Raw genomic sequence first — 19576 nt, 5'->3', positions numbered from 1 at the left:
GTCAGGTAAGGTCACATATTTCAGGGTCCAGGGGTTAGAACATGCATGTATTTGGGGGACCACTATTCTGTCTGCCAGACCAGCTGCCTACTCACAGCACGCTGAGACACTTTCTCTGGGGATATTTGCTCTGCAGCAATGGAGAACTGAAACAGAGTTATTGATTCCAGCTCAGCTTCTGCTGGCTGATGCAAACTTCCATGATAAATCAACACCACTGAAATTCTTGTCATGCAGAGGGTGGCAGAGGTGTCTGGCTCAAGACAACTTGATGGGTCAAGGCAACCACGAGCTCCTTTTGGAGAACACTTCTTAGTGACTAACTGCCTTGTCTCTCTCTCCATGCCCCCTGCTTCAAAATGAAAAAAATACCAGAGATGAACTCCCAGATAAGCACGTTTTCCAAAACTGTTATTATGTTAACTTTGCCAAGAGACACATCATCAAGTTGGCATCATGTTGGATGTTAATTTCTGTGGATTGATTGATTATGTATTGTCTTTTACACATGCGTTGACTTTTCTGATCCTTGTATTACAGTCTAGCTTCTTATCCTCTGCTCAAAATCTTTTCCAATGTTTTGCCAAACTCTCATCAGCAAGTGTTAGAGATTTCCTCATTTTGTTTTCTGCTGAATTCCTCTACTCCTCATCAATGAGGGAAACTATAAGCATCATATAAGAGTTTTGTTCCTGTCTTCTTACAAACACTTGCCCTGTCAAGTGCATGTGCTTCCCATCTGTTCTGATTTCTGGCTACTGCTTTAACAACTTCATAAAATACCTTGGGTGTTTCTGAATCCTATAAATGAACTTGTTTCTAGAGTTTCTCTGGGACATAAGGATTCCAAGCTGCATGTGATGAAGGAAGACTCCCCATGTCTAGGTGACTGACAAGGTGGGAGAAAGGAGAGCCAGGCACAGAGAGAAACAAACCTAAGAAAGCTCAAAGCTCTGAAACTCAAAGGACCAGGACAAGAAGAGAAAGAAGTCAGGAGAGCAAGCTTTGAGTTGCTGATAATAAGTTTGGTTTCAGATGTGTTGACTTACTGATGATGGTAAGATAATGAAATGGAAATAGTAAGGCTGGATGTGAAGAATTTGCACATCCAGGGGTGGGAATAGGAGTGAGATGTGTGATTTATTTTAACACTCACGGTTTCCCCCCAGTGGAAATACATGACAAGAGAGTACAAAATCTTGGCTTGGAAAAAGCTGTAGAGGCCAAGATGAAGAAGTATGAATGGGCATCCTCTGTATTGTCAATTCTTCGCTTACCCATTCATTCATCCATTTTTCAGCCATTTGCACATTTGCATTTCTTCATTTATTAATTGAGCTTCTAATACATGCCAGACACTGGGCCTACAGCGGATAGTAGGCATATTAGTGATAAGGAAAGTAAAACCGTATAAATGAATGAGCTACTCAAAGTTGAGAACAAAGAAAGAAAAGAGAAAAAACTCCTTGTCAGCGTGTCAAGGAGAAGACAGCAGTCAGTCATTTCAGTAAATATTTGTTGAATGAGTGAGGCAAGGAGCATGTGAGGCTTTTCCAGAAGTACCAGACTCTGCCAGGGAACTGAGAAAGGTGAGGCTTCCACAGAGGGAAAATATGGAAAGGCTACTCTCAGAAGAAAGATAAGGGTGAAATATTGCAAATGCGTTTTCTCAGAATTTGTTTGCTTCAGCAAGGTAGCAAGAAATTGGAAATACTTCAGGATACCATATAAGTTAAAATATAATACTCATTGCTCTTAATCACCTTAGACTTCTCTCTTCCCATCTCCTCCTCCTTCCTCCCTTTTTTCCCTCCTTCTTTCTTCTTCCTCAGCCAATCAACGACTCTAATGACACACTCACATAGCAGTTAAATTCAAGGAAGTCACTGAGTCAAGGCCGGGAAAGGGAATATGATGGACGAAAATAATTGTCTAGGAAATACAAAGAACCTCTCCCCAAAAAACAAAGAAACAAACAACAACAACAAAAATAAGTGGTTGGACCCTTTATTTAAAAAAAAAAAAAGTGTTACCTGGAACCAATTGTCAAACAGTGAAGAGTTATATTCCTCTATTTAAAGGCAGGATCTTGGAGGCCAGAGCCCACCCCTTTGGCTTCCCTCTCACCCATGCAGTGTCCCAAAAGACAACCCAATGGACGCTACCCAAAGCTGAGTAAAGCTCTGAGGAGCCCCAATTTGAAAATGTCTGTCCTAGAAGAAAGGGTGTGATATCACATAGGTGGGCATTGTTTACAGGAAGGGAGATTGTTAAACCCTTGACTCAATTTGTTGACTCTCTCTTCTTTGAAATGGAGAGAGATGAGTCATCAAATGTCACACCCTGACCCAATATCCTTGAGATTGCAAAACGATGCGAAGGATTGTGTGGAAAACACTAGTAGGCAGCCAACCAAGACATGAGACTCTGACAGTTCCAACAGAGTGAAGATATGTGCCTACTCATCTTGCAGAGAAAAACACAGTGTGCTGAACTTAGGGAAAACTGAAAACAGGTTACTTGCAATGTTGACATTAACTGTATGTGGGATTTCCCGTCCAAATCTGGGAAGCTTGTGCGTTGGCAGTCACATTGTGAAGGTATGAATCCCCAAATCCCCAGTAATGAACACATGCTTTAGAAAGTAGGTAAGAGTTTGTACCTGAAAGGATTTGAAAGGAGAGAAAGGTTTGATTGTGTTAAGATCAAAAGTAAACATACAATGTGACTAATCCTGACCCAGCGCTGCATGAGCGTGTCCTGCTTTCTTGTTCATCCCACAAAGAACGCAGCGAGCCATGTCTTGCACGATGGGCACTGCACGGCCTCTTGGAGAAAAGTTAACTCACCTGCCATGCTGCTGATGCTCACCAGCCTCCCTTTGGATCTCCTAAGAAGAGGCAAAAATGCCTTCGTGACTTCCACTGCCCCAAAGAAGTTCACAGCCATGCATCGTTTGTAGTGGGTCATGGGGATGAGCTCCCCCTCGGCTGGGAAGCAAATGATCCCAGCATTGTTGACCACAGCCCACAGTCCTGAGAACAGAAAGGAACAGCCTTGAGGATAGGCGAGAGTGGAGAGCAGGAGGATTTTTAACACTGCAAGCTCTGGAGTCAGAAGGGCTCCTTGGAGATTTAAGATCTAGACTGATCACGTAAACTCTCGCACCTCAGTCTCCTTGAATAACCTAAAACCAACCACCTTGGGGAGTTGTGTGGAGAGTAAATGTGTGAAATATTAAGCAATGGTTTTTTGGAGGTGTTTTCTTTTGCCTCAAAGCCGTCTCCTATATCCAAGAAGCTAGGTATTTGCTCTATCTGGGGAGGTATGACAGCAAGGGGAGGTAATAAGAATCTACCTCATGTTTCTGTAGAGACAGTATAACATCTTTAGGACAACGCAGGATGATATAGGAGCCTGTCTTCCCTTTTCCCTAGACTAGAAAAGTTTCCCTAGTCCAGGGAAACAGGAAGACAAGGGCAGCAGTGCCAAGAGCTAAGGAAACTGCAGAGTCCCTGAGCCCTATTTTCTTCCCCACTTAGCCTGACCCTCTTGACTGAATCACCAGGAGGGCTTGTTCTAACACAGGTGGGTGGGCCCTACCTGCAGAGAATCTGTTTGCGGGGGTGGGGGGGCGTGGCCTGGGGTGGGACCTGAGAATCTGCATTTCTAACAAGTTCCCAGGAGATGCTGAGGCTGCAGGTCTGGATCACTCTTGGAGAACCACAGTCCACACGTGGTGGTATTCAGCCTGGACTGCACATTACGATCACCTGGGGGGCTCTTTAAAAGCCCCAATGCCCAGGCCACATTCCAGCCAATTAAACCAGAAACTGAGGGTAGGGGAGAGAGGGGACCTTGGCATTAGTGGTTTTTAACATTCCCCGGGTGATTCAATGTACAACCAAGCTTGGGAACCAGTACCCTAAATGGGAGGAAAGAGGTACTACAAAACCTCCAGATGTTTTGGGGGAGGAGGATCTGGAGCAGAGGTTAGTAACCTGGGTCCTCTTTACCTGGGAGAAACAGAGGTGACAGGATCTAAAGTGTGTTTAGCTAGACAGACCGGAAACAGATTCTCTGAGTTCCCCAAGCCTCAGCATGATTTAGGACAGTGATTCTCAAGGTGTGGTCCAGAAACAGCAGCATCAGCGTCAACTGGGAACTTGTTAGAAATGCAAATTCTGGAACCCCACCTCAGACCTGCTGGGCCAGAAACTGTGATCAGAAATTGTTACTGAAGCTCAGCATCTGTGATAGAACGTGCCCTCCGGGAGATCCTGAGGCACCCTCAGGTGTGAGAACCTGTAGTATGTCCAGGAACAGAATGAGTCTCAGTGCTAGCAGAGGCAGGGAAATGGCAGGAGGCATCAGCCCTAACAACGTCTTTCTGATGGCATCAAGGAGGTAGGCAGCAGCCAACCTGCACAAGGACCCCACAGAGCATCGGACATCTCAGCAGGGGCAGCACGAAGCATTGATGATCGAAGGCAAAAACGTCCCATCCCCAGGAATTTAGATGCTACCCCGGGGAAATGAAGTGAAGCTCAAAATGACTGACATGGTTTTTGCCATAGGACAGAAAGATGGCTCAAAATAGAAATTGAGTTGAGTTACAGAAAATAAAGCTACATTTCTTGCATACCTGAGTTGGTGGTCCGACATTTACACACAATAATGATTGCGAGCCTTAAATGAGATGATGCCTGGCATGCAGTAAGAACTCAACAGCTATTATGAGGATGGTGATGGCTGGAGAAGATGCCTCCACTAGCACCTTCAAATGATGGTTATAATTCACTCAGCCTGATGCACACCTTGACCAGTGAACATGGAGATGGCAGCTTGAGAATGCCCTAGAACAGGGGCCGGCACACGTTTTCTATAAAAGGCCAGAGAGTAAATTTCCTAGCATTGCAGGTCGTACTGTCTCAACTCTATCATTATAGTGTGAGAACAGCCACAGACTATCTGTAAATCAGTGGGAGTGGCTGTGCTCCAATAAAACTTGATTTATGGACACCGACATTTGAATTTCACATAATTTTCATATGTCAAAAAATAGTCTTCTGATTTCTTTTAACCATTTAAAACTGTAAAAACCATCCTTAGCTCACAGGCTGTACAAAAATAGGTGGCAGATCTACCTAATATTCTTTAAATGACAAAGTTAAAGAGAGAGAGAACAGAATAGTGATTGTCATGGGCTGAGACTATGGCTCTAAAAAGACAGCATGAGAGAGCCTGGTGGTGATGGAACAGTTCTGTATCTTGATTGTGGTGATTTTTGCACAAAGCTACACTTGTCAGAAAATTGCAGAGCAACACACACACACACGTATGCAAGTATAGCTAATGGAACCTAAATAAAGCCTGTGGATTATACTAATGCCACTTTCCTGGTTTCGATCTTGTACCACAGTTCTGCAAGATGCTGCCATTGAGGAAAGCTTGGCGAAGAGTGCACAGGATCTCTCTACATTCTTTTGCAACTTCCTGTGAATCTACAATTATTTCAAAATAAAATGTTTAAAAAAAAAAACAGGGAAAGCCAGAATTTGCCAACTCCTGTCACAGAATTCCAAGCTGACCAATAGCACGTTATACCTATAGGCCTTAATAGTTTTTAAATAATTAACATTAATTAATACATTAATACTAATTTAATAATATGCTGTGTGGGAACACAGCACAGTTGCTGGCCTTCTGACAGGAGCTGAGGTTTTCTGGTTTCTCTACTGGTCCTAGACGATTCTTTAGCAAACATCCTTCCTGGTGACTTCAAACTGCCCTGTCCCACAGCTCCACATTCTCTCTGACTTGAGAGGCTGAAGTTGAAAGAGACTGTGAGGAGAGCAGGCAGAAGGGGTATTAGAAATCCTGTCCCAGAAGAGGACTTCTCTCCAGAAGGCAGGGCCCCAAAACAGCAGGGACTGACACCCTGGAAACTGCCCTTGACACCCTCCTTTCTCCCTAGACATTAGTGTGGTATTTCCATATCTAGAACCCACTGCTTTACCCTTCAATATAGTCGATAGTGCCCCTCCAGGCCTCACTACAGGGGTCTGTATTGAATATCTCCTTGAATAAGACATGGTAAAGTCAAGCTTATAAGAGGGACAAGCTCAACCCTATCAGATAGCAAAAGATCAGCCCACGAAAACTGTCATTCTAGAAAATGACCACACATTGCTAAACTTGCTAAAAATTAATTCCCAATAACCAACCATCTATGTTTCCCTCATCCTATTTATCAGATGTTTATTAAGGATTTACTATATGCCGGGGACTGTGCTTAACGTTGAATGAATGGAAAATAGGAGTCTGTACTGAACACTTGCCTCATGCCAGGGGTTCTTCGAGGTGTTCTCTGTATAACTACTGTTTAACTACCAAATGGAGCAGGTAGCATTACTCTGTTTTTGCTGGGAGTGTCAGCTTTAAAGAGGATGTAAGCAGGAAGTGCCTGAGGCCTCCAAGGGCCAGCAGGTGGTGTGGTGGTTAAGTTCGCATGCTCCACTTCAGCCCCCCAGGGTATGTGGGTTTGGCTCCTGGGCGTGGACCTATACCCCATTCATCAAGTCATGCTGTGGTGACAACCCACATACAAAATAAAGGAAGATGGGCAACAGATGTTAGCTCAGGGCCAATCTTCCTCACCAAAAAAAAATACATAAATAAAGACTGGGTCCTAACGACATTGCTTGAGTGCCTGGATTTAGACATGCCTAAAGCTAACCAGTCTTTTCAATTATATAAGTAAATACATTTCTTTTATGCTTTAGCAATTTTGAATTGGGTTGTGTCACTTGCACCTGAAAGAATGATGATGGAAACATGGTTTTTGTTCTCAAGGAACTTAGTGGTGAGGAGTGGGAGATGGACAGATACTTAAAATAATGCAGTAATATGGGCGTGTGCAAGGTGTAATGAGGGAGTTCCGGAAGAGGAAGTGAATAATGCCACCTGGATTATCAGGTTGATCATACAAGAGATGCTATATTTGAGCCAGGTCTCCTATGGGAGTAGAGTCCACAGGTGGACAAAGGCAAGAGTCTTAGAGAAAAGGAGTGGAGCCAAGAGGGAAATTTTGGTAAGAGGAAGCTGGATGTGCAAAGATGTGAACCAACACCTTCTATTATGGAAACCATTCAGATTTTACTGAGTGGACCTGCAGGTATTGCAGACCAAGGGCGTGGCAGGGGCCATTATCTTGAAAGGCCTTCTAATCCTTGTTAAGGCATTTGGATTTTATTTGGTGGCAGGTAGAGAGCCACTGAGCCATTCAATGAAACAAAGCAAAATACCTACCATAAGCCCGGCTCATGGGAGGAAGCCAAGACGTGGGGGCTCTGTATATCAAAGAGTTTTTAGGAGTCAGATGACATTGTGAGACGTGCACGTTGAAAACATTACTCTCCCCTTGGAAAGCAATGGGGAAGGAAACCCAGGTTGCAAGGAGGCCATCGCGGTAGCCCAGGTAAGAGATGTGGCCACAGCTGCCTGGAGATGGTAGGCAGGGGCTGGGATGATAACTGTCTAAGGTAGAAGTGACAGGACTCAGGACCAATAGGGTGCAGGGATCAAGGGCAAGGTAGGGGTCTAAGTGACCCCCAGGTTGCTGACTTGAATAACTGGTTAGGAAGCAGTGCCAGTGTCTGAGCCATGGATGCAGGAGGGAAAACTGATTTGCAGCCTGGCAGCAGGGGAAATGATAATGAGGTCAGTTTTTGACATTGAGGTGGGATGTCTGGCAGACAATTCTATATACATACAGGTCTGGATGTTGAGAAGAGGGCTAGGTTGGTGATACAGATTTGGAAGTTACTGGCTTAAATCTCAGTGTTTCTCAACTCTGGCATAGCACTGGCATCCCCTGGGGAGCTTTAAAATATACTGCTATCTGGGACCCTCAAGAAGGATCTTCCTTACAGATGACACTCCCAGTAAAAAGAGAGCAACAGCATCAGCCTCCTTGTTGAAGGATTAGCTGAGTTACTATATGTAGATACTGATTTAATTGGTTGGGGGAGTGGTGCCCAGGATGAGTGGGTATCATGGGTGTGCAACCTGTGCAGTCACACGGGACCCGGTGCTTCTGAAGGGTCTCATGCTTGGTTTAATTCTCTGCTGGCACCATTGCAAAGTCTTAATCATTGTTAAAATAAGCGACCCCATGTAATTTTCATTTTGCATTGGGCCCCCCGCATTACGTAGCCGTCCTGGTGAAAATTCCTGGTGTAGGGAGAGAAGAGTATATAGCCCAGGAAAGTTGGAGTGGGCATTTGGGGGATGGAGCCCTCAGTAACATTCACATTTATGCAGAGGACAGAGGAAGAGGCTCATACAGGAGAAGCAAAAAGATTGATTGGAGAACTAGGAAGTCAAGAGGGGGCTGAAGACCCCAATGCCGAGGCAGAGGAGGTGATCGACATGTTTAAACACTGCAGAGAAGTTAAGAGCTTGGTGTTTAGGATAATACCAATTAGCCTGGCCAGACCTGTTAGGGAGGCCTGATGAGAATTAAAAACAGAGGGTGATAGAGTTCCAAAGAGCTCGGCCATGAAGGAAACAGAAGAGAAAGGGCAGCGGCTGAGGGAGGGCAGTGATTACAAAGTTATATTTTTAAAGTCTAACACATGTTCATGTTGGTAGGGGGAAAGATGTGAGGAGGGGACGGGGGCGGTAATTAATGGGAGAGTGACTGAGCAGATGTCGGAGGGAATGAGATGAATTCTGTAAGTTCTGTGAAGACAGATGACTCATTGCTAAAGTCTTCCTGTCTACGAGAGGCCCAGCATGTCTCAGGTACTCAGTACATGAGTCTTGACGTGCAGCTGGCAGCCAGAATGGGTTAGAGGGCAGTGGGTGGAGGGTGGAACCGGAGTGGGGCATTTGCAAGGGGGGTGGAGAGCAATCGAGGGCAAGGGTAACTGAAGGTGGTACCTCTGTTCTGCACCTTCTCCAGGACTTTGCTGTAGGCGTCTTTGATCTGCTGCGGGTCAGTGATGTCCAACTGGAGCACAGACAGGCGCTTGGAGCAGCTTCTTCGTAATTCCTCCGCTCCTGATCCCTTTGCATCCAGAACTCCGGCAAATACTGTGAAGCCCAGCTCATCCAGATGCTTAGACAAAGCATGGCCAATCCCAGAATCGCTACCTGCAAGGGGTCAAGATAATACAAAGTGGACTCAGACCAAAGTGGCAGGAGAATTTTCTTTATTTGCTAAGTGGGAAAATGGGCAGAGAAACCAAAACAGATAACTTTCTCTGCATTAAAAAAACAGACAGGGAAGTGAGGTAGAATTTGGGGTGGGGGCATAAGTGGAAGGAGAAACTGTGATGGGGGGATGGTCCAGGAGTGGCTGGAGGCCAAAGAACTTAGGAGGGCAAACTAAGACATCTAATGGAAATTTTTTTATTAATCTCTGCTGTATTTGCTGTAACCTTCTTCACTCCATAAAATATTCATTACAAACTAATACTTTGGAGTTGCTTTTGCTTTTTAGAGATGTAACAAAATGTCCCGCTTCAAAGCAGACACAGGGTGATAACAGAGGCTGCCCCCAGGAGCCAGATCCTTCTGGACCATGAAAGATGAAGGCTCATAGCCACCTGCACTTCTCACCTCCTCAAAACTTTTTCCCTAGCCATGGCCGTCTCCCAAACCGTTGAATAGACATCAACCCTAGAAAGAAACCTGCAACAAAACCAAATAGAAAGCCCTAAGTGTAATGCTTTGTGAAAATAGAGGATAATATAATATGTAAAATGTGTCAGGCCTCTCAGAATTTGAGATGGGAGTTTACACAACCCATTCTTGAGAATATTATGGACCCTGGAAAAATTGTTTTACCCCCACAAGTACAAAAGATAATATCTGAAATTCTGATGAGGACAACATGAACATAAAATCGCCCTCTGAGCCATACCAGAATAAGTGTGTAGCAGTTAACACATCTCTACAGCTCTAAAGATGAGAAATCATTTTCACATTGGCTATGTCATGTGATCTCTCCTGTAAATCTTAAGGGATCTCTCTTGGCAGCAGTTGGGGGCTATAGTCAGGCATCCCCCTAAAAATCAGAAAATACAGGAAATCGGAGAGCACAGTGTTAATCAGCTCAAGGATCAATATGTAAGCAATCAGAAAAGATGTCTGACTTCCAAGCTAACCAGATTTGCCAAGAATCTGACCAGAAGTGTTACTGTCTCCTATTAAAAAAAAAGAAATGACAGGCCCAAAATGGAGTCGCTTGTGCTAAGCCCCACATCAGCAAACCAAGACCTAATATCAACCCTAATTGCAGTTTCAGTGTCTCTCAGGAATGCAGCATTTAACGAGTCGCTCTGGAATTACCCCGTCAGCACTAGGAGGTAATCTGCCCGTAGGTCCTTTCCACCCCCATAGGAGGGTGACCTTTCCTGAAACAATCCACTCTTTGCTAATAAACTTCCTTTTTCCACACCCTTTCTGCCTATAACAGCCCTTTCTTTTCTGCAGGTCTTTGGAGCTCCTTTCTATCTGCTAAGACGGGGTGCTGCCTGATTCAGGAATCATTAAATAAAGTCAGTTAGATCTTCAAATTTACTCAGTTGAATTTTGTTTTTTTAATACCCCAAAGAGAGGATGATCACCATCAGAAGGCAAAAGGACAGAGAAACAGGCATTCACATACACTGCTGATAAATGTGAAGCACTAAAACCTGCATCCATTTTAAATGTGCATATCCTTTGACCCAAAATTCTCAGTATCTGTCCTAGAGAAAAAACTCACATATGCAGTCATGCATCACTCAACGATGGGGATACACTCTGAGAAATGGGTCATTAGGTGATTTCACCATCATGCGAACATCATAGAGCGTACTTCCACCAACCTAGATGGTATAGCCTGCTACACACCTAGGCTATATGGTCCCAATTCTATGGGACCACCATCAGATATGCAGTCTGTCATTGACCAAAACGTCATTATGTGGCACATGACCGTTTTCAGAAATACATAAATGATGTTCTTTACAGCACTGTATATAAGAGTAAAAGAAGGAATTAACCTAAATGTCCATGAATCCGAGAATGGTTACATAAATTATGGTACATATGATGGAATATGACAAGCAATTTTAAAAGACGGGGAGAGCTATATAAATTGACATGGATATTGCTCCAAGAGACTTTAAGTGAAATAAAATAAGTTACAGTATAGCACTTATTACATAGAATCCAACTTACACTCCAAAAAAAGGGGAGGGATCTGATTCTACACCTACCCGTGATTGGAAATGTAAAAGAAAGATTTGAAAGAAGAGACCCCAAAACAGGCATAGCAGTTACTTTCAGGAGAGGCAGAATGGAGGGGACCTTATCTTCTAATGTTTTCCACTTTTGCTACAAGAAAGGACTTATTTTTCTTGTGTAATTTCTCTTCTTTGAAAGGTCATGCCAATTAGAATGGAGATTCACCAGCCCTGTAAGTGTAGAGAAAGATGCAAAGAAAGGCCAACGTGGCTGGTGTCTGCAAACGCTGCCTGAGAGAGAGCAGTGGCCTTAGCAAAAGATGTGGGCTCTGGCGTCCCTCTGACATCCCTGTTATGAAGTGAAGGCATCTGATACCATCATTGATTGCATTCAACTCTTGCTCCATCTCCTTCTTTCCTATATGTCCATGTGCATCTGTGCCCAGGAAACAGCCCCTGGCATATGCCTGGTTTCCTGACTGGGCCTGGCCAGAGGAGGAAATGATACCCACTGAGGCAGACACAAGTATCTGGGCCATGTGACAGATCTCTGCCTTGGTGTAAATTAACACATTAGAATTCTGGTCCTAACATATAATAATCTATAATAATAACAGTTCTGTGAGCCCAGCAAATGTGGATTTTCCCTGTAGAAATGGACTTGCCACTGGACAAATCCAACTTCTGGGTCTACAGTGGTAAGGCCAGATCCTGGACAGTAGCAAGTTCACCAAATAGTGGGTACAATGTGTGCGACCTCTCCCTGGAACCCCCCACATGTCACCGGTGGCCAAATCTGTTCTGTAAAATTATTTTCCAAATGTCTACAGTTGAGATTACCATTCCCATTTTACAGATGAGGAAACTGAAAACAAGAGAGGCCAAGATCATAGGGATAGTAGGGATGGACCTGGACCTTTTGCCAGAGCCTAAATCCAAGTCCATCACTCTTCGTCATCCTGGACCATCCACCTTCTCCTTGGTGTAGGCAGAAAAAGGAGGTACGGGGAAGCCAAACCCAGAATGATCCTCTTATGGATGAGCAAGGAAGGTTATTAATTAACCTGAAAATAACTATCTTAGAACCAGATTGGAGCCAGGTTATACATACTCAGTTGGGTCAGGCCAGGTGCTCATGGAGGGCCCCTCCCACGTGAGGCACCACACCCTAGGCTCCTTGGCTGTCACAGCTGGACATACTGGGGCCATGGATTTTAAGGCTCCCAGTTCCCCTGATAGGTTTGTGTCATACCAGGATGGCAACCAGGATGTTCCCCCTGCATGGAGACAATCGTTCTATGGTGCAGAGATGAAGGCTATGGCCCTCGGCTCCATGCAGCAAATAAGCGCTCAGCCACATCTAGGAAGGAAGGTGAGAAAAGGTTCCCACCTAAAGGTCCATCAACTGGTGAATCAATAAGCAAAATGTGGTCTATCCACACAATGAAATAGGATTCAGCAATAGAAGGCATGAAGTTCCAATACACGTTACAACACGAATGAACGTGGAAAACATGCTAAATGAAAGAAGGAAGAGACGCTTAGATCCCAATCCCATTTTCTCTGAGTAGACAATGATCTTGCAGACATTTTCAAAGGTCATGGCTTTGACCAGCTTCGTGAATACGGAATCTGACTTTCTTCAGAAAGTTCCTAGGAAGAGCCTGGCATATAGAAGATGCTAGCCACAAATTGAGCAGTGATATTGAAGTTTAGTGAGCCTGTGATACTGGAAAACAGCAAACGTTAAGAAATACCTCTACTCTGCCTGTTTTGGTAAACAGCTTACTGCAAGCAAGTTGCCTTCCCTGTATGACATTGATAGAACTCACGGATGCCCCCCTTGTTTACCTAGGACAAAGCCAGACCCAGGCCCTCCAAATTCCCATTCTTTGCTTCACAAATGATTAGCTGAACTGCTTATCCCGATGAGTCATTGGAACAAGACGCTTGTTAACCAGACTTGAGTATAGTTAGTCTCTTCCCCCAGTCCTGCCCATCCTCAGCCCGAGCCAGCAGACAGCCCCTCCTGAAAACAGGCTGGCCTCAGGGAGAGGCATTCTCTCCTCTCCAGTCCAATTACACCACTTCTGGCCCAGCCCAGTTCCTCTCATCTGATTCTTCCTAGACTTGCTTGCTCCCTGCTGTAAAAGTAAAATTCTCTTTTGCCTAACTCTTGAGCTATCTGCACACCTGTGGTCAGTGTTCCCCTTACTGCAATAGTCCTCCTGGCTCTTGCAATAATGTTTTTGAACAAAGTATCTCCTTACTAAATCTGGATTTGTTTTTTATTTGCAAGTGGATTAGCAAAGCCATAGTTCATGGGAGGCCCTCTGTTTGTCCTTACCTACAAGGAACGGTAGCATAGGGGCCTGGGTGTGAACCTGGCCCCACCCTCCCTACCTGTGCAACCCTGGTCAGATTATTTAACCTCTGTGTGCCTCAGCTTCTTCATCTGTAAAATGGGCCCTGTGGTGCCTCCACTTCCTCATTTGGTAAGTGGGGCTATAACAGGACCTCCCTCCTAGGCTGACCTTGGATGTCAACGAGACAGAGAATGTTTTGCACAAGGCCCCACGCGTTGTATGTGGCTGTCATCAGTATTATGGCTCTAACTCAGAAATCATTTCTGATGTAGAGTGTTAGAGATCCGGCTGTGCTAGCCCTGGTTTTTTAAAGCTGTGAGCGTATACAGAGTTCACAGGGCCTTGGGAAGGTATGTGGCTGGGGAGCCACTCCCTGTAGAGATAAGACAACCCTTGTGCACTCCAGAAACCCAAAGACAAGGCTGGGGCCTTTGTGAAAAGGCAAAGTGCTTCATAAGAGTAACCCAATTGTAACCGCTGAAAATAAACATACCTAGTCATACAAATTGAATGCTTACCAAGTTCAGCCAACCTCATGCATATTAATTCATTGAAACCCCTCAACCACCCTGGGAGGCAAGTCATTTTACTATCGTCGCTTTACAGAGGAAGAAACTGAGACACAGAAGGGTTAAGTCATTCAGCTGGGACATGGCAGAGGCAGGCTGGAACCCAGGCAGGTCTCGGGGTATAAACATCTGGGGTATAAAATAGTCAATTCTTCCAGAGCACAGGGCTTAGCATATAGTAGGTGGTCAATAAAAAACATTCAGAGGGCAGTTAAGAGGAGACTGGAAAGTGAATGCCTTAAGAACAGAGACAGAGTCCTATGCCGCTCATGTTGAGGGTACCTGACTCAAAGTAAGTGCTCAACAAACGTTCGTTGAGTTGGATCCCTACCCCAATAGAGGGTGAGGGAGATGCCAGAGCTGGTTTTCAGCCTTGGAGCATACCCTTGAGATCATTCTTTCCAATGGCCTGGAAATCCATCTACTTGGAGCAAGCAATGAGAAGCAGAGTCCCATTTGTGCAAGATTAGAGAAACTTTGAAATCGTGATTCATTCTAAAAACATTAATAAAGTATCAATTTATGTGCAAAATGGAAACAATGTGAATCACTTTAATTCAAAGAGTTAATTAAAAATTGTGTAGTCCTTTCAAAGCTGGCGGGCTAGTTGTAAGTGGATTTATGCTATTGCCACATGGGGGCGCCGTGTTAGCTGGTGAACAGAAAGCCCATTGCATACTGGGTCAAGTCCTAAATTAGGCCAATTGTGAATAATTCCAGTTCAAGAGTTCTTTAGGGCTGGGTCCCTTGAATGGAACACACCCACACTGTGAGGAGGAGACCACATGTGCTCTTGGACACAAGCTGGGTCCCTTGGAAGCTACACTCAGAAAGAGGGATGAAGGGGGAAGAGGTTGCAAGCCTATAAATGATTTCTAGTCATTATTAAAACCTCATATAAGTAATGAAACTTTAAAATCAACAATGAGATTAATAAAAGAAGAAATTATGTGTAATCTCACCAATCTAGCATAACTTTTATAATTTTGGTGTTTTTTTCTTCTAGTCTTTTTTTTTCTATAGACTGTTCTTTGGCAATTACAGTTATATAGCACACATATAATTTGAGAACTAATTTTTAAATTAATGTTATATAAACCAGTTTTACATATTTCTACATAGTCTTCAAACCCATAAACCATCATTTTTCATTACTAGATAAAATTCTCCCTATTAAAATGCAGGAGAGAGAAATGGTGAGAGCCTAGATTCTGGAGCCAGGATACCTGGGCTCAAATTCTGACTCTGCCACTTACCAGCTGTGTGACTTTCAACAGTCACTTGACCTCTCTGTGCTTCAATTTCCTCATCTATGGCGGGGGTGGTGTTACCAGGACTTGCCTCATAGGGTTGTTAGAAGGATTAAATAATTTAATATATTAAAGTAATTAGAACAGGGCCGGGCAAAGGGCAGTTGTTATCTAGGTGTTTGTTATGTAAAAGGAAACTTTTTTTTTTAATCCATGCTACTCCTTTCATTGGCTTTTTCTAGTTCCTGGAACCAAAAGGATTTTCAGTTCAGTTCCTGTCGTAGAAGGTCATCACAGCTTTTCTAAGCATAGTGCTGAATCAGCCAAGGACCACGCTCTGCTTTCTGCCAGTGGTCTCATCTCTCCCACTCCCCCTCTGCCAACGATGCCTTCCACCAAGAGCAGCCTAGAGCAGAGCTTCTCAGAGGTGACCCTTTCTCAGTGGAATTTCATTTCTTTCTTTTTTTCCTAAAGATCGGCACCTGAGCTAACATCTGTTGCCAATCTTCTTCTTTTGTTTTTTTAATTCTTCTCCCCAAAGCCCCCCAGTACATAGTTGTATATTGTAGCTGTAGGTCCTTCTGGTTATGGCATGTGGGACGCTGCCTCAGCATGGCCTGATGGGCGGTGCCATGTCCGTGCCCAGGATCCAAACCCACAAAACCCTGGGCCACAGAAGCAGAGCACACGAGCTTAACCACTCAGCCATGGGGCCGGCTCCTGGAATTTCATTTCTAGTAGTGGAAGATACAAACACAAATTGAGGACCTACTATGGATCAATACGGGAACATGGTCTAAATATGCATTTTGCTTGGCCCACACAGTGTGTTTTGTAATCGTTTAAACCAACACTTAGAATCCGGCAATTTCACCTTAAAATCCAGGTCAACAGCTTCTCTTCCTTAACCAGGAGATGGGCTAACTCCAGGCCTGCATTCCTACAAGGAACCCAAGAGCTGAAGCTGAGGATCCCAATGGCTGCCCCTTTCATGGGCCATATTCTTGGTTAGAACAAGGCTCCCTGCTCCATAGTATGCATGCGCATTTCTACGGCCAGCATTCCTCACTAACGTGACCTCCCCCACCCCTTTAGAACCAGAGACCCCTGATATACTTTGTCCCACTTACAAAAGTCATGGAGTCAAGAGCTGTCTATCTGGAAACCTGTGAAAAACTAAGTAGGAAAGGACTTTCCCTCTCTTGTTTAAGACTTAAGAAATCCGTCATCGCCACCCTCACGTTGACACTGCCTGTTCTCTATAAAATAGATGAAGGTATAATAAAATGGTCGATAAATAAAATAAAACTCTAGTGCACTTAAGACTTCCCCAAGGGCCCTACAGGCTCAGCTCCTAATCCAGGAAGAGCAAAGACTTGACAATTGTACCACCAACACCCCACCTCCCTTGCCAGTGGACTCTTAAGGATAATAACTGTTGGGTGGTGAGGCCATGGGAAACAGCTAGATCTGTCAGGTCAATTTTTTTAGTGGAAATAAACATATTTTTCCTGGGATATAACCTTTATGACTAATTCTCGCATATTATTGTTATTCCCGTGTTAAGATGGGCAACTGAGATGCTGAGGACTAAATACTCATTCAAGGCTATACAACTGGAATGTGCTAGAGTCGGCTCTCCAACCCAGATTTGTTCTTTCTACAGCGTGTTCTTCTACTGCTATGATTCCTCGTCTCCTCGAGCACCTGGGCGGGGGTGTAACACGCAAAGTGGGGACCAACGATGGGAGCTCTGTTCCAGAGAGGGGTCCCCATCACGGGTGCCAGCTCCCTTCAAAGAGGACGGACTCTCATCATGCTTGAAACAGTGCAAACTGGTTACAGCTGCTCTTCCAGAAGGGAAAATGCGATGGATCTGTTCTCAGTGGTGCACAAGGAAACAGCTCCTAGCCTTGCTGCAAAATAAGCAACCCATCAAAGTGGCGCTGGGTTTGAGTAAGCGGCTGGATTCCCAGACCCCAGTCCAGTCCTGTTGCTTCTCCTGACCTTCACCTGCTGCCATCCCAAAGTCAAACAGAATTCTTCACCAATGACCCGCAGTTGCTTCACCTTCTGAAATTCCTTATTCTTCTAAATGGTGTCAACAGCCTTCCAGTCACCCAGAACCAAAGTCTTCTCTCCCAGTCCCCACGTCCATGCAGTACCCATGCTTTCCATCCTAAGATTTTGACATCTATCTCCATATCTGCTTTTCTGTATCTTGTGATAAAAAAAAGACAGTTCAACTCAGCTCAGCCTGCCGTCAGATTGCAACCAAGTTGATGATATACATTCTCAGGTGCAGCAGAAATTGACACTATATTTGTTCAAAATTTCATGTTACATCTGTTGAGGGAGTACCAGTTTAGAAACACTGGACATGACTCTTGATACTGACATCCTTGAAATTGATGCTGATGGGGATGATGTGTGGTCATCTGAGAGGACCAGAATTTCAGAAATCCCCAGCCAAGAACAGAAGCCATTATAAAGAGGCAAATTAAGAATCCAGACAAGGATGGAAAAACTCCCTCTCAGGAGTGGTACTTAGGGGCCTCAGCCAAGACCTCCCAGCCCCATTTCCTCCAAGGGTGTCTTTGCAGAGACCCAGGGAATCCTTTTGTTCTTTTCCTTTTTTTTTTTTTTTTTTTTGCTGAGGAAGATTCACCCTGAGCTAACATCTGCCACCAATCTTCCTCTTTTTTCTTTTGCTTGAGGAGATTAGCCCTGAGCTAACATCTGTACCAATCTTCCTCTATCTTGTACGTGGGTCACTGTCACAGCATGACTGAGGAGTGGTGTAGGTCCACACCCATGATCTAAACCTGCAAACCCAGGCCAGTGAAGTGGAATGTGCCAAACATAACCACTATGCCAAGGGGCCAGCCCCTCCTCTTTTTTAAATCTATTAAATGCCCACCTCCACAAAAAGAAAGAAAACAGGAAGAATCTAGCCAACAGCTGGTATCCATGACCATAAAAAAAAAAAAAAAAGATGATTTTCTGGCTCTCCCTAAAGCTACTTTTAACTTCTGACACTCTTCCTGTCTCTGCGCCTTCACGCCTTCATTCATTCATTCACTACTTATTCATTCAGGGATCATTGTGTTAGGTCCTAGCAATACCACCATAAAAAAGAGACAGTCTTCTCCTTGTCTTCACAGAGCTTACCGCCTAGGACAGAGGTTCTCGATCCTGAATCCCACTAGAATCCCTGGGATGCTCTAAAAAATGTTAATGTCCAGGCCCCAGCCCCTGAGAGTCTTATTTAGTTGGTCTGTGTTGGGGTCCAGTATTGGCAACAGTTTCTAAAGCTCTGCAGGTGATTCCAATGCACAGCCAGGATGGAGAAACACTGATCGAAGGCGGGGATCTCAACCAGGGGTGACTTTGCCACCCCCATGCCCGGGGACATTTGGCAATGTTTGGAGAAATTATTTTTTTTTAAAGATTGGCACCTGAGCTAACAGATGTTGCCAATCTTCTTGGGTTTTTTTTTCCCTTCTTCTTCTCCCCAAAGCCCCCCCGTACTTAGTTGTATATTCCAGTTGCGAGTGCCTCTGGTTGTGGCATATGGGATGCCGCCTGAGCATGGCCTGATGAGTAGTGACATGTCGGCGCCCAGGATCTGAACCAGCAAAACCCCGGGTTGGCGAAGTGGAGCGCACGAACTTAACCTCTCAGCCACGGGGCCGGCCCCTGAAGAAATTTTTGTTGTCACAACTCTGAGAGTGCTATTGGCATCCAGAGGGCAGAGGCCAGGGATGCTGCTCAACGCCCTACACGCAAAGGGCAGCCACCACCACAGAGAATTTTCTGGCCCCAAATAGCAATAGTGCTGAGGTTGAGAAAACCTAGTCTGCGGCACAGACAGAAGTTAGGTAAATCATTACAAGGGAGAATGATCAATGTTATAAACAGCAAAGTTTGAGGAACTACAGTTCATGTTTACAGAGAACTCAAGGTCCCTCCTTGAGTGAACACTCCATTGGAAAACAAAAAAAACACTCCATGGGCAGGAAAGAGAAGCAACCAGGTCATCTTTACCAGGACAGTGACTCACTGGGTTATCTAGTTCGTTGTCCTGTCCCCCATGCCTGAAACAGTGCGGGGCGTGTTGTAGCTGCTCAGTAAATATTCGCCGAAAGACT

At 44.6% G+C, this 19576-nt stretch overlaps 1 protein-coding gene across 5 annotated transcripts in view; it reads right to left on the bottom strand.

The window, feature by feature from the left end:
- Positions 1–19576, bottom strand: part of HSD17B2 (hydroxysteroid 17-beta dehydrogenase 2) — a 62800-nt gene that overhangs the window by 18090 nt on the left and 25134 nt on the right. For all 5 annotated transcript variants that reach the window (XM_008531072.2, XM_008531074.2, XM_070612381.1 and 2 more), the window contains 2 exons: positions 8947–9159; positions 2850–3035 (listed from right to left, as the gene is read on the bottom strand). In XM_008531072.2, the coding sequence (XP_008529294.1) occupies positions 2850–3035; positions 8947–9159 (399 nt within the window). The remainder of the gene's footprint in view (positions 1–2849; positions 3036–8946; positions 9160–19576) is intronic.

The sequence above is a fragment of the Equus przewalskii genome, chromosome 3 (assembly GCF_037783145.1).
Source record: "Equus przewalskii isolate Varuska chromosome 3, EquPr2, whole genome shotgun sequence".
Classification (NCBI taxonomy): Eukaryota; Metazoa; Chordata; class Mammalia; order Perissodactyla; family Equidae; genus Equus; species Equus przewalskii.
This window is presented reverse-complemented; position numbering and strand designations above follow the sequence as displayed.